The sequence below is a fragment of the Dendronephthya gigantea genome, unplaced genomic scaffold (genome assembly GCF_004324835.1).
Source record: "Dendronephthya gigantea isolate DGI-Jeju-01 unplaced genomic scaffold, DenGig_1.0 000131F, whole genome shotgun sequence".
NCBI classification, from domain to species: domain Eukaryota; kingdom Metazoa; phylum Cnidaria; class Anthozoa; order Malacalcyonacea; family Nephtheidae; genus Dendronephthya; species Dendronephthya gigantea.
The window spans coordinates 80,740-96,845 of NW_021163141.1; the positions used below are offsets into that span (position 1 = coordinate 80,740).

The window sequence follows — 16,106 nt, forward strand, 5'->3', positions numbered from 1 at the left end:
AGCGAGCACATGGTCTCCAGTTACTATGACGACACATCAGAACGAGGCAAATCTGACATGGCAAATCTCGATATGACACGGCTAGGAAGCGTTCTCCTTCGTCGAACGCAATGATTGGCCTATCACAAAGCTGATAACCCGACAAGTAATAAAGACATATAATATTTAAATATTTATACAGAAATCAATTTCCGCAATGCCGCCACTCAGATGGAAGACAGCTGCCAGGCACTGTGTGATTAATACGCAACAAAGCAAAAAAAAGTGACAAGCTTGGTGGTAACTATTACCTTATATCTTTCGGTTCTTTACAATTCTGGAGCCGGAGCAGCTATTAATCAAGCTGAGCAGACAAAAGCCGAGGCTTTCCTCGAGTATTACAACGCTTCAATACTGCAATGGAATAACAAAAGGTTCACAGCTTTGTGGAACGAGGCAACCAACATAACGAAGCACAATCGGGAAGTTACGATCAACACAAGTTTAGAATTTGCAGCATTTGAGACCTCTATGCGTAAAAAAGCATCGCAGTTTAATATCAGTCAACTGGAAGAGGATACGGCACGCCAGTTAAAGCTTATCACATTTTCTACTCAATTAAAGAACGCGACCGAACTCAAACAAAAGGAGGCACTAGCAGCTGAAATGAACACCATTTATAGCACAGCAAAAGTAAGTGCAACTCTAAAACAAAACACTTGCCAGCTTGGCTGGTCAAGGTAGTCACTGTTAACTTGTCATAATATCGAGTAATTGAGCTTTGAATATGTACCCTGTGTCTACATGACCGGGAAGTGTATTCAAAATGCTAATTGCCTGGCAGTCTGGAATTTTATAAGCTGAACGTAGCCTTTACGGGTATGGTATAACCATAATTTATTTTTGAAATATTCACAACGCATAACATTATAAATGAACAGCATCAGCACCGCAGCACACTATTCTTGACGTACCTCGGCTTCCCTGGACGTATATATAGTCCAAATCTCGATTTGTGTCTGTTCTGTCTATCACAGATTTCCGGGGGGGGGGGTTATGGGATGTGGGGGAGCGCTGCATTTTTAATATTTCACCCATATGTTGATAGAAATCGGAAGAAAATTTTTTACATAGGCCTCTCCAAACGGCTGACTTACATCAAAGTATTAAGTAATGAACATTTTTGCGTTCAATAGGGCTGTTTATTCGAGCGAAAATAAGCCGTTTATTTTGAGAGAAAATAAGCCGCGGCTTAAATAAGTCGTGAATAGCGCGTTTATATTATTCCAAATTGGTCGCATGCAAACACTCGTATAAACGACTCAAATTCGCTGTCACAAGTCCCGGCCGCCAAGACAGTTTTTGCAATGTAAATTGATGCTGAACTCAAATGTTTAATTTAGGATTTGGTCGCCGCGACTTAAATTAGCCGCGGTTTATTTAGGCCCGCCGCGATTTATTTTCGCTCGTATAAATAGCCCTAATATATAGATTGATCAAAAACAACTTTGAATGTCTCACTGCGTCTGCGGCTAAAATAATGTAATTAACCGGTCCCACTAAATACCGCCCGGGAGCGCCCGAGAGTGCCCGGGAGCAGCTGAGAGCGCTCGGAGTACGCAAGGGTGAATAAATCTATGTGTGATCACTTTTGAGGATTTTTGACTCTTTTTTTCAACAAAAACAATGTTAAAAGTGATTTTCAACCAGCCCCAGCAACGAACACTGCTGAAATGCCGCCCACGCAGGAAGCTATGTGAAACATGATATTTGAGATGTTTTTAACAGCCTTAAATATACATAAAAATGTACAGGAATTGTGGATTATACAAAAATGCACACACCAAACCACGCCAGACTGTACATGTATAAAATATCATGTTATTCATGCCGCAAATGCTATCTGTGAATCAAGTTTATATATTATATTGTTTCCTCCCATGTGCTTGCCTCCCATTGGGCATTCTGATGAGCAGTTAAAGAATTTTGTGATGGCCAGTTTCTTAGCTTTTTTACCCTCATTTCATCGCTGATTATTACATTCGCAGATCATTAATCGAGACTGCAGGTAAGCAAACATGATCATGTGCCGTTGATCGCAAACATATCTCTGAATAACAACGTGCTCATGCCTTTCGCAGAGCCAGCAAGCAGAGGCTAGGCTAGCCTGCAACGCAGACTATATATTGGGGTATATTATATATAGTCTGCGTTGCAGGCTAAGGCTAGGCGATATAAAGAACAATTACTTGATGATGCAATTTTTGTTTTAACAGAGTTTTTGATATCATTCTTTATTATATGGCACGCGGTCTTGTGACTAAAGGGCGTGCGCTGATTGGTTCTTTGCCGGTCTGGAATCCCCCAACGGTCCAACTCTCATATTTCTGAACAAAAACAAGCTTGCACTTTTATTTTTGACACGAAAAATATCGACGGAGAGTTGACAAAGAAGTGCATTATTTGGTACATGTGGATATTATATTTCATCTTTGATTTTTGTTTATATTACTGTATCATTCTTATTTAACGAGTAAAAAACAAAGTTTTGGAAGCCACTTCAGTGCTTGCTTCGCGACTTGCTGGCGAAAGAGCCGGCTAAAATGCTGCAGCGCATTGTATAAATAAATAGTAAACTGTATGCCATATAATAAATCCCTTATTAACCGAATACGTTCGGTCCGTACTGGAAAAATATCAGACCTCGGTCTTTTATGTACGGACCTCGCTATCGCTCAGTCCGTACTGTCAAGACCTCGGTCTGATATTTTTTTAGTACGGACCTCAAATTCGGTTAGTAGGGGTATGTTCTACTCTCCTCAAGTTGGTATTAGGCACGGTAAGTTGCTGTCAGTAAAAGATAATTTTTTGTAAAATTTTATAGATGTATAGATATTTTACCACTTCCGATTTCACTCGCTGTATTTGCTGCGCTTTTGGTGGTTTGGCCTTAACAAAGAACATTCAAACAACAAAGCGTTGTATATTTGAAAGACAGTTAGCTTATATTTATTGACATTTATGCGCATTGCCATTCATAATTATTCGCTATTAAATTTACATATTTGTGCGTGCTCTTTGCCCCGGAACTTTGAATTTTATAACACCTGTTGCCAGTGTTGGCTTCTTTATATGCAAAGCATTAAATATTTGAAAGACAGGGCACTCAGTCAACTCAAATTTATCGATATTTATTGTTATTGGTGAATGATAATTGATATTTTCTATTCAGTCTTTGTGTGTGTGCCGTTCTTTGCCCCTCGGATACATACAGTATATACCAATAATACCATTGACATTTGTACAGGATTAATTATAATATACAGCTTCGATTTGACTTGCCGAATTTAGGATAACGCGTGTTGGCTTTTTATGGATAGCGTTATATATTTGAAAAACAGAGCACTCAATCAACTTATATTTATTAATGTTCATCATTATTGATAAATGATAATTTCTATTTAATTTATATATTTGCGTGTGTGTTGATCTTTGCCCTTTGGACTTGAACTCTTAGACTTTGAACCACTAAGTCCACTATATAGCATTGACATTGATTCACCTCCCATTTCACCTGCCGAATTTAGACTTTGGACTTACATATAGCTTCAAATACACTTGTTTTATATTTAATTAAAATATTTCAGCATTTTTCATATTCCTGCATGTGTATTGATATATATGCTGCTGGTTTGTTTTATAAACTTATTTGGTGTGTATTTTACATGCCTCGTTTTTTGGTGTGTATTTTTATACATGCCTCTTGCTTTTTTCACTGACACTGTGTTTTTGAAGTGTTCTATATATTTTGATATCGTGAATTGACTTCAAAATGTTTGTTTTATCTGGTCAGTTGCAGTTTACAAAAGATTTTACAAAAAATTATCTTTTACTGACAGGAACCGTGCTTAATAATACCAACTTGAGAGAGTAGAACAGAATGATATCAAAAATTCTGTTAAAACAAAAATGGCATCATCAAGTAATTGTTCTTTAGATCGCCTAGCCTCTGCTGGCTCTGCGAAAGGCATGAGCACGTTGTTATTCAGAGATATATTTGCGATCAACCGCACATGATCATGTTTGCTTAACTGCAGTCTCGATTAATAATCTGCGAAACAATGAATTTAGCTAATTTGCATCAGTAGGTTCGGCACATGGAAAGTTCGTCGTCTGAAACGGGCCTAATTGATGTTGTACATTTACAACTCCTAGCGAAACGTTAGACAATCTCAAACAATTAGCCAAGTTTTCAAGTCCCATGTGAAGAGTTTACAACTACGTTATCTTTTTTAAATAACTAGATTTCAGTAACACAACAACCGTGTTACTATTATGATCACGTGCATTCAAAATAAAACAGCTGGCGAACTTGCACATGCTTCATCTTCGTTCATGAAATCTATTCAGCAAAAACTTAGGCCCAAACAAAGAGAACAATGTATACATAAAATTCCTCATAAACGGTGAACAGTGAATACTTCATTCTCCAAGGCTGTTATCCAACCCGATTTGGCGATTACCCAATTAAGTACTTCTTTCTACAATTCAATCCTGCATGATCATGACTAGGCTTGCTCAAGCGCGTGTTTACAGATATACAAGATGCAATAAAGGCAGCATTCACTATCTGTAGGTAACCTAGTTATTTCATATAGTTATAGTTAAAGGAGTATTAGAGCTATATAGTGTATATACAGGGTGTCTAAAAAAAAACGCAACCACTTAAATATGCAAGAATATTAATATTGTTCAAGTTTGCACCATAGTTCGGCTAAAATTACTTTTAGCATTTTAAATGAAGGATTAAGAGCTATTTTCAATTCTCAGAGGTGCTTGTCCATTGCGATGATATCATGTTTTTCTTTGCTGGTAGACCTTTTTGAAATATTTTAAATATTTTTTCTTTCTCTTCTTCTGTTTTTTTTTTGCGTCCATTGTACATGCTGAACCTGTAGTTTGACCATCCAGGGTGTTAACTCGTAGTTACCTTGGCCATGCAATGTTCTTCTGCAATTTGCCTCTTGCAACATAACAATTTTATGCAGTCTGTCAACCAAGTCAGGCAATTTCATGGTTTTCCAGTTGGCAGATAGTTTGATGACATGGTTTATTGCCTCACACAAATTGTTTTTCTAATCAAAAGGAATCCATCTATGAGATACTCTTGGTTCCATGATTCCCGTCTGAATTTTTTCGCAGATTTTCTCAAAATATCCTTTGAATGTAAGAGCACGTGTTGAATACTTGTCCAAAAGTTCTAAATATTTTAATTAAAAGTTTTTAACATCATCGCACGTGGTTAGGCTGTTTTTTCCAAAAATTTCTTTCATGATCTTGTTTTTCGTCTTGTCGTTTGCTTCAACTTTATGGGATAAGTAACGGCGGACGTTTTCCTGCAAATGTCTTGTGCAGAGTATAATTGAATCGAAGATGGGAAACACTGCTTTATATCTTTTGTCAGTGCCGCCTCTTCGTCGGACCCAATGACAAGTCGCAATTGAGTCCCATCAATGTCCATTCCTAATTTACTTTGAAGATAGACAAAATATCTGTGGTAAGTTTCGTATGAGCCGTACCAATGCAAATAAATTGCCGCAAGCATAATTGGGGAGTCATTCGTCCCTTTTTTTAATTATTGTGCTGGTATACACGTGCTTGTCGCGAAACATGCACCAATTAGATTAAAATGTCCTATCTATCCCAAGAACACTTGGATTCCTGGCATTCGACGAACAAAACTGTTTAATATCGTTCAAATTGTCTTCTAAATAAAGTACAACGCATGTGGGTTTCCCTTTGGTTTGCACGATTTCTTGGATAATAGGGTGGCTATGAATGTCAGTTAACAACGCCTGTACCTCGTCAGCGACGTTATTCCTGTAAACATGACCTTTTTCAATTCTCTTTTTTCCCGGTATTCTTTACCTGTTTCAAATCTCTCGGTGCAGAACTTGAACTATCAAGTGCAATTTCCTCGAATATTTCACGAGGCCCTTTTATTTCTTGCTGTCATGTCTGCCAAATTTCTTTTAACTGAACATGAAGTGCCGACATAATCGCCAACAGATTTTTTACTGTTCCCGTGCGGTAGATTTTGTTCTGGGTAGTTGCCTACATACTCTATCATACTCTAATATACTAACATTGATTTCTTAATGTTATTCATTTCATCTGGACAACTGCATGAATAGGCATTAATCATGTTAATGTAATCGATTATATTGACTATATTACACTATGACTGAATTAAAACAAACCTGTTTTGTTGGTGTAGATGTCTTAAGCTGAGCACTAGTGACCTTCGCATATGTTATGTCGGCTGGCACAATTCCGCTTTTTTTAATTTCTCAGAGTCCGACATAAGCAACGAAACAAAATGGTTTGGAAACCAGGTGCCAGGCGATGGCTTTGATACACTGCTCCACATCACCACAATTGGAACAGTGGACGAAGACTTCGCTGGGGTTAATGCGGTATTTAAAATAGGAATTGTCCTGACCATAGCCCAAGCGGATGAATATCGGCCGTTGAATGCACAATCTCTCATTGCCTCTTCGTAATCAGGTGACACATAACTGATCCTGGTATCCTTGAGCTTCTTAATGTGGGTACTTTTCTCGGACACCATCTCAATGCACGTACGAACTCGTAATTCTGTTGCCATCGAAAAGTCACCCTTTGATAGCAATTGACAGCGAATGAAAAAGACAATTCCCGTCACCGGGCACAGCAGCGGGCGCGCGGGAATACACACGATCTATATAGGAATATTACAAATATTACAAAAAATCACGAAATTAGGTGCGACTTGACGAAAAAGCGAACGACTCCAGACGAAAACGTAAACAAAACACAAATACACACGAATAATTATAATAACACATAATTTTTACGAATTGTTATAGCGCAACTTTACTTTCTTGTTACAAGCAACTTCGAAAAACTAATTAAACTACATATAAACACAATGTGGATAGTAAAAAGCAAATTCCGAATAGACAAGACACCTTGAAAGTCAATAATAAAAGATTCAAACAAGACACACGTTAAACTGTAAATAGACACGGGTTAGTGAGACTTAGAGATCGAGAGATCGTAAATTTTTGAAAGAATTCAGACAGAATATTATTATATGGTATATAGGGGGTATTTTACCGAGAACAAAACACTCGTAGAACTCATACGCCACTACACCTGGGGTACAGTGCACGTTTGGGGATGTTTTTACCAAGATAGCTACATGCGTAATATATATAGCAAGTTTCCAGAATTGCTTCTCGTAGATGCAACGTACAAGTTACTGGATCTACGATCACCCGTGTACCTTTTACTGTGTGTTGATGGTGATTGCTTAAGTGAAATCTCAGGGATGTTTATACTTGCTGAGGAAACGAAAGACGTGATTGAGGCGCTTGTCAAAGTGTCTCAGAAATGAATAAAAAGTAGGGAGGAAACACAAGTTATTATGTCAGATAAAGACTTTACAGAACGGGATGCATTTGCGAAATGTTTTTCAAGTGCGTATCTGAATATATGCTTGTTCCATACCCTCAGATCATTTCGCAGGGAAGTGACATGCGAAAAAATGGACATATCATCGGCGGAAAGATTTCGTTGCTTGGAAATCTTAACGCAGTTGGCATATTCAAAATCTCCAGCGTCATATGAATGTCACCTGAAAGCATTGAATGACACCAGCAAGAGTGTTAAAGAATACATAGAAATAAACTGGTTACCTGTGAAGGAACAGTGGGTCTCTTGATATAAGGATAACAACCTAAAATTACAAACAATCGTCTAAAATGTTCCTTTAGCAAAACCAAATCTCTTTGCTCGAAATATACAAGTCTAGTGCAATTCTTCCATGAGTTCTTTTCTGTCCTAAGTTTCTTGAGGACCACCACTACCTGATGACTTTAGCGCGAAAATCAACAGAGCATAAGAATTTAAAAGGTGATCTGCGATTTTATGCAGACAATTTAACTCCCTATTCATTCAACTTCGTCGAAAAGCAGTTTATCTTAATAGATTACTGAACCACAGCCACAGATACTGGAAATGGAACATTTTAATTTTCTTCTTCGACTGGATATCCAGTTGTTTCATCAGCTTTCAAATAAAGCTACTCATTTTTAAAAAGAATGGGACTCCCTTAGCTTGCAAGCATATCTTTAAAGTTAGAACAAGCATTAAACAAGCGTTAAAGCATTAAACAAGAACAAGACAAAGTTTGTGGCTATAAATATTTTTTGAAAATGTTAAAATTTTAAGGCGACTGCAAAGAAGATTGAAACGCGAAACTAAATATTTATATTTAAATACAAAGTAATTATTCCAATAAAACACATTTCAGAAAAATGTCAATTATTTCTTGATTCTCGAATCTCGTTTGTTTATTTTTCGACCAACGCAGCTGACTAACTTTTATTATTTCAAAAATATTTATTGGGATTCCTATTGAGAAATTTGAAAACTGTTTTAAAGCCTTATATGTACAGGGGTAAAAAATGTGGCCCCCAACAAAATGTGGCACACTTTGTGGTATATTTTCATGATCACTACATGTCAAACAACTGTCTGATTCGCAGCAAATTGTTCAGAAATGCAACCTAAAATTTGAAGAATGAAACGACTAATTAAAAGAATTTGATTCATGTGTAAAATTTTGCTTTAACGACACTAAATGACATGATACACAGTCCTCTGAACTTTGGATGTTTGTGTGGTAATGAAAATTAATGTACTCAAATCCCACCTATAATAAAGAGTTATACCTACAAATCTTGCGATATATCTACAATTTATTACCTTTTAAACCGCCCATATACACATTTGGATGCAAATGCTGTTTTATTAAGCTGACTGTGTTCTACTCGAGAACGAAAATATTTCTGGGCTGCCTATGGATCAACACTGGGATCAACACTGTTTGGGCAAGCTTACCATCTGCGGAACATCCAGGCCGATCCAGCTCCAGCAAGTCCATGTGTGATGTGATATGGTCTTAGATATAACTTATTAAGGAAAAATTATACTAAACTACGTTTAAAGCTATATTATTGTTTTTCTGCTTTCCCAATAATTTCAAAAATGCAGTTACGTCCTTTCTAAAGTTTCTTTTCATGCTATCAAAGGAAAAATCGCAGCCTAGAGAATAAGAAAATCAACATCGTAATAGTATACTATTTCATTTAGCAATTAGAAGCCATACAAAACAGTAAACACTAGAAGTTTCACACTAATAATTCGCTCCATTACGGATATATTTACTTCAGTGTTTTATGTATCAACCATTCTTTTGCGCAACAGAAAGTGGCCTTTTGTTAACTGAACGTGTGAGATTTTTGATAACGTTTAATATTAATTGCAGCATATTTCACATTCCACAGTTCATTCTCTGAGTTGTATGTATTGCTTTCCGTAAATGTTCACTTTGTTTGATGATTGATCACTTATAAACAAAATTCAACAAATGAAATTACCTTGTCATGCATTAATTACCTATTCTTACACTCTCAAGGGCAACTGCAAACATTTACATTACATTAAGGTGGCTCCCTACAATTTTTTAAAATATTGTAAACTTGTGGTTTTGATTTAAAATTTTAGCCCGAGATATCTTGCTAAGGAAAAGAACTTTCCCAGATATATTAACTAATATTCTAACAGTCAGAAATTAACCATAAGCATGACGTCATTACCGTTGTTATGGTAACAATGGCGATTCAATATGGCCAACATTTTACCTATTCACGCATTTTTACTCGAAAACAAGTTCGGTTACCCCAATTTTCCCCGAGCCGGTGCGGAGCACCGTGCGAGGGTACTAATTCCGCCCGGAGATTAGGAATTACACCCGGGACCCGGGAGAACATAGCGGAATCCAAAGTTGCCCAAATGTCATGGACGTTCAATGGTCATGGTACTTGTGCGCATGCGCGAAATACGAACGAGTGTAGACTGGTAATCAGCAACTTCCTGATTGGCTAAGACGAAACGTTTGTGTTTCAGTGAAAAACGTCAGCAATTTAACTGTCATTTTGCAAACTATTTTTTAAAAAATGTTTCGAAAACAAAATATGAAATGTGGAATCAAATAACAGATAAAACACTGGAAAGAGTTTAAAATATTATCAGAACTGGAGGAATTAGCGGTGAAATGGAACAACTCGATTATAATCCTTGAAATGGTAGGTGTGTATTTTGTTTATTTCGAGGTTTATTTCGTGTTTGCTGTACGAATACATTTTATGACCTTGGTACAGTATGTCGTTTTGCTCGGTTTTGCGAAGACGAGACCGACTATTTAAGGCTTTACATCATCGTTTTAACTTCCAAAAGAGTCCTTAAAAGTGTAATTCGGAGTTTTAATATAACAAATATCACTTTAAAGGTTTATATATAGTCGACTGCAATCACTGCGTGAATTTAATAATCGACTAGAAAACAACATTCGACGTTCACTGCTTAGTTATATATTTTACTTGGGCTTTTTTGATATTTTGAAGGTTTAGCTATAATGAAGTATTAACAGTCACTTAAACTGTGAAAGTCTATAACTTAATGCAACGGAAAGCAGCAGGAAAATGGGTGATTTCACTTCACCTTTAGTCTTTACGACTGTGTTTGTTTCCGAAATATTTGAAACATAAGCTATCGGCTTTACATTTAGGACATTTCATAATATTGAAGGTTAGGACTGGCTAGCTCAGGAAATATTTTGCTTCGCTTGAAATGGCGAGGGGTTGCTGCATGCATGTATTTCTAGTTTATATTATAAAAAGTTTTCTTACAAAAAAATTGAAAATTTGAACCAGTTAAAAAAAATTCTATAGAGCCAAAATTATTAAAAATTAAAAAACGTGATTTTTCGTTATAGAATTTTTTTGGCTCTATAGCATTTTTTCAAACTTGCTCAAATTTCCCATTTTTTTGTAAGAAAACTTTTTATAAAAGAAAAAATTGGGGTAACCGAACTCATTTTCGAGTAAAATGCATGAATAGGTAAAATGACGGCCATATTGAATCGCCATTGTTACCATAACAACGGTAATGACGTGATACTCAAAGACAATTTTCGACTGTTAGAATGTTGGTTAATATATCTGGAAAATTTCATTTCGTTTAGCAAGAAATTTCCTGCCAAAAATTTCAATCTAAATCATTAGTTTTCAATATTCTTAAAACTGTAGGGAGCCACCTTAAGAGAAATGTAAGAAATGTGTATTTGCATATAATAACTTGAAACGTAGTATATATGACTTATACTGACTGTCTAATTTGAACTGCCTTTCATAGGTCGGCAATAACTCACTTATGCCTCATTTGGTTAGATTAATGGCAAATTCACGTGACTATAACGAACTTCTCCACAGTTGGTGGGGGTGGCGCAATGAGTCCGGAAGAAAAATGAGACAGATTTACAAGGAATACATAGGTTTAACGAATAAAGGTGCAAAAGAGAATGGTTACACTGACCGTGGGGAAGCGTGGCGTTTGGCTTACGAAGTTGACAACTTTGCTACTTTGGTGGAGCAGTTATGGAAAGAATTGAAGCCATTTTATATAGAAATCCATGCTTATGTGCGGTACAAGTTAGCAAAGGCTTATCCAGGCAAAGTTTCCGAAAAAGATTATATTGAAGCCCACTTGTTGGGAAATATGTGGGCGCAAAACTGGGTGAATATATTCGATATAGTTATGCCTTACGAAAACAAATCCAACCTGGACGTAACGTCGAATTTGAAACTGGATAGTCGGTATAACACTCCTAAGAACCTGACGCGATTGGCTGAATCGTTCTTTGTGTCTCTCGGATTAAAAGAACTGCCTCAAAGTTTTTACGAAAAATCGATGTTACAGAAACCGAAAGATCGCGAAGTAGTATGCCATGCATCAGCGTGGGATTTCAATTTGTACAAGGATGTCAGGTTTTAGAATTATTTCTGTGGTTAGAATGTTCGTGTGCTTTCAATTTAAATTATGATTTTTGCCACTTCACTCGATGCATTGCACCGGCATCGCAAAAGCGTAGGTTCAATTCCTGCCGGAGGACCTGTAGTGGACTCATTTTTCATCAACTGTTCCTGGCTTGAATTTGATCATGTTATTTGAATTAAGTGCACTCAATTATACTAAGGAAAATGTATAGGTTTAATGATGGAGAAATAAATTTCGGCAATTTTGCTTCAGAAAGTTATTATAATCGAAAACTTTTAGGCTTTTAGCATGCTTTAGTTCTAAAACTTTTAGGCTATGACTAACTTTTAGGCTTTGGTTAGTATTATTTATGCGCCCTTTCAAAACAACTGCTTTGTCCTGCTAACAGCTACAATGATCCTTTTAACCTTAACCCTTGTTTCCATTTAATCGCAATTGTCGCAAACAGATCATTTTCACCAATGAGAAATAATCCGGATGTGAATTTGTCTTTTTTTTCTGTACAAATCGGCATTGTGACTGCACATAGAAATATTTACGACACTCACGACTAAATGAAAACCAGGCATTAGGTATTTTCAGGGCACCCGACACGACACAACACGACACCACTCCAGTTTTTGTGAAATAAGTCATAAGTCGGTCCTAAAACCCGTTTGGGGACAAAATATGTCGGCACGCCTCAAAACCGAAAGGCATTATTTACGTCCAGCTTTTGTTTTTAATAATAAATTTGGAACGGTCCACCTTTCCTCGGAGTCACCCTGTGTACTGTTTATAATTTCATCAAATAAAACAGTTAAAATGAGTATTTAAATTGTATATAGTATGTCTGTGACACATTTATCTGTAATTTATGACCCTGTGGCTGTGATTTCCAATTTTGCGCATCTTTTACGCTCCTGGGATTTAAATTGCGAAAGTAAAAAGGCTATTGAATGTACCTAGCTTGTCCATTTGATTCCCTCCAGGCTCCAGCTAATTTATAAGTCATTATTTTCTTTAAACAGAATCAAGCAATGTGTTGAAATAACACATAATCATTTGGTAACACTTCACCATGAACTCGGCCATGTACAATACTTTCTTCAGTACTGGGATTTACCTGGAGTCTATCGCACAGGAGTGAACCCGGGATTTCATGAAGCCGTTGGAGACTTGATGTCGCTCTCTGTCGACACTACCACTCACTTAGAAATACTTGGTTTGTTGAAAAACTATACAAGTGACGAAGGTAGGTTAAAATCCCATTCATAAAATATAGTAGGGCTATTTAAAATTCGGAATGAAATTCCATAATTTTTATTGTTATCATTATTCTTATTCTTATTCTGTAGTTTTTTTACCTTCAGTAACCAGTTGTATATATCCTCATAATAGCTAGAAGAGATTGATAAGTTTCCATTCTCGCCTAATCTTAGTGTAGTTTTCCTCTTCCTCTGTTGCCATTTCAGGTGAATTTCGGTATTATTTTTCACAGAGTCTGATATTAACGTCTTGATGAAGATGGCTTTGCGAAAAATAGCGTTTCTACCATTCGGTTATCTTATTGACCAATGGCGATGGAAAGTTTTCAGTGGTGAAATCAGCGAGAGGTCTTACAATGTAAAATGGTGGAACCTGAGAAAAAAATTTCAAGGTATTAAACCTCCTGTGCCAAGAAGTGAAGACGACTTTGATCCTGGCGCTAAATTCCATATTCCTAAAGATGTACCATATATTAGGTTAGTTTGCTTGATGAAAAGACGTTTTTTAACTTGCATGGTTATACATACCACAATATTGTTCAACACGAGAGAGATTACTTAAAAGTAGTCCAGAAAAAAGAGAATATATAGCACCATACCCCATAACAATAGTCGCCATACACTGACAAAACGAGGTAAAGGTGATTATCTTCATTCAGTTTTAAACTCTGCTACAGTAGGTCTGCTTCTGTGATCATGATGTTATCGTCGTAATAACGCCATTCTCATAGTATAGACAACGACATACTGACCACTATTTTTGACATTTTTATAGGTATTTCGTAAGCGCCATCTTACAGTTCCAATTTCACAAGGCAGCGTGCGATGCCGCTCAATTCAAAGGGCCTTTATTTAAGTGCTCTATATATAAATCCAAGGAAGCAGGGGAAAAGATTGCGTAAGTTCATAATACATATAATTGAGATTATTAAGATTATAAAGAATATTGATGTTAATTATCAATATTTTCCTAGATCATCTACTTCGGCTCAACCCCGCTTCGGTAACTTACCGCGAAACATTCAACAAAAGCACATTTAAACAAGAGTGTAGCTAATCAACGGGGTGTATATAGAAAGGGTCGCCCCCTCATTCATTTTAAAAAAATATGTTGAAATCCTGGTAGAAAATTGGGGATAGCTATATATTCCTGAATATTTTCTTCAGCAGAGATGATGCCCGATGCTCCCTAAATGCCAAGTGTTTATTGAGGCAGAGGGTTTGAACCTATTGCATTTTTTAGTAAAACATCAAAAACTGCCTAAATTCGATCATACTCACTGGATAAGACGAGCAGAAATTTGAGATAAATCTTAATTCTCCTCTCGCTATAAGATAGTAGGGTCCTGCTCATTAAATTCAATTTATAGGTATATAGTCGTTCGTTCGTTTGCGGTCTCCTGAAAGATGTAATGCTTTTTTGAAATTCTCAGTATTTTAATTTAATTTCAGAGCCATGCTGGCGATGGGTAAAAGTAAACCATGGCCGCATGCCTTGGAGAAAATGACAGGAAGTAAAGAAATGTCCGTTGCCCCAATAAAAGAATATTTTCAACCACTCCAAGACTGGCTGGTGAAAGAGAGATGTAGCAAGAAGTATTACATAGGTTGGCCTGGGCAGCCTGCTGATGGTGCCAAAGAATGCAAAACTTCCACCGCAGAGCCAACCATACAAGAAAACAGTGGGCGTGCACTACAAAATTGCTTTCCGAGTTTTTTGCTTACCTTAACCGGCTTACTCCATTTAGTGGCTTGGATGTAACAATGGAAAAACCAAAGAATAATTCCGTTTAATAACTTAGTGGACGAAGGCTTGTACCAACTAGTTTACTGTATATATATATATATATGGTGAATAGAATGCATACCAAGCATACCATACATCTGTCTGAAAAATTACCAACTAATCAAGAATTACGATTAGTTGCGATAGTCTAACTAACGAGGTTTAAAACCTAGTTTGCATTTGGTCGTTTTCAGTGAAGTAGAGAAGTCGACTGAAACGATAACACGATTGATTAATTTTCACGTCCTACATGTGACGTCTGGTTTCACTCCACGTGACCTCCTTGTGAGGTATGACATTTAGATAAAAAGAGGACAGCCTGCATGCGAGTTTGATTTGAATAATTTGGACTTCGTCTTATATGAAAAAGCATTCACGCATAGCTTGGTATTTGAATTGCTTGGTATTATAATTGTAGAATATTTTGTTGCCCCCCCCCGAGAATGCATTTGCCCCCCAGTAACTACATTTCTGCCCACGTAGTGCGACACAGTATTGCTCATGATTGCTCTGAGAATTGCTGTTGAATTACTTGATAAAGAGATTATGCCCTTCCATAGCCTTCTCCAGAGCCATCTTGCATGTAATGCATAATGTTCTTCGACAAATATTTCACAGTAGCGATAGATTTCATAGAATCAATCGAATAAATGCTAGCTTTCTAAACCTCGTCACTATTTCCTAGTATTTCCCCTCGGTAGTTTGTTGATAACAATATTTTTTCGCGACGGTTTTGTGGCAAATTCCTGCTTTTCGACCACGCAGTGCAAGGCCATGTCTTGAAACATTTTGTAACCAAATTTTTTTCCTAAATCCTGTACAACTATAACTACAAAGAGTTAAAATTGTTTGCATTTAAACAAAGGTTCCTTCTGTCTCGTGCGTTCGCCAAACCTCGTCGGCTCATTTTTCGTTTCGCCTTCGGGCTTCGCCCTCTGGCTTTCCCTCGGGACTTTCACAAACAGTCCTCGGTTTGCGGGAGATTTAATCACTATATTCTTAAAAACCATGGTATTACTTATAAAAAATTGACTTTGGATAACATTAAACTTTGTCTTTCCCATATTACCAAGCAAGTTATTACTCCGCCTGCGTATGCGCAGCGGAGTCTTAAAATGCCATGGTCTTTTTTCCTTTTCGTCGTTTTGGGC

General features: G+C 36.9%; 1 protein-coding gene across 1 annotated transcript; it reads left to right on the plus strand.

The window, feature by feature from the left end:
• The first annotated feature begins 272 nt into the window (after positions 1 to 272).
• Positions 273 to 15,050, plus strand: LOC114536140 (angiotensin-converting enzyme-like). The gene is made up of 6 exons (XM_028557490.1): positions 273 to 672; positions 11,281 to 11,912; positions 12,933 to 13,156; positions 13,403 to 13,646; positions 13,945 to 14,067; positions 14,622 to 15,050. Exons 1-6 carry the CDS (start codon positions 511 to 513, stop codon positions 14,929 to 14,931), a joined length of 1,695 nt encoding a protein of 564 aa, XP_028413291.1. The 5' UTR covers positions 273 to 510; the 3' UTR covers positions 14,932 to 15,050.
• Positions 15,051 to 16,106: the final 1,056 nt, after the last annotated feature.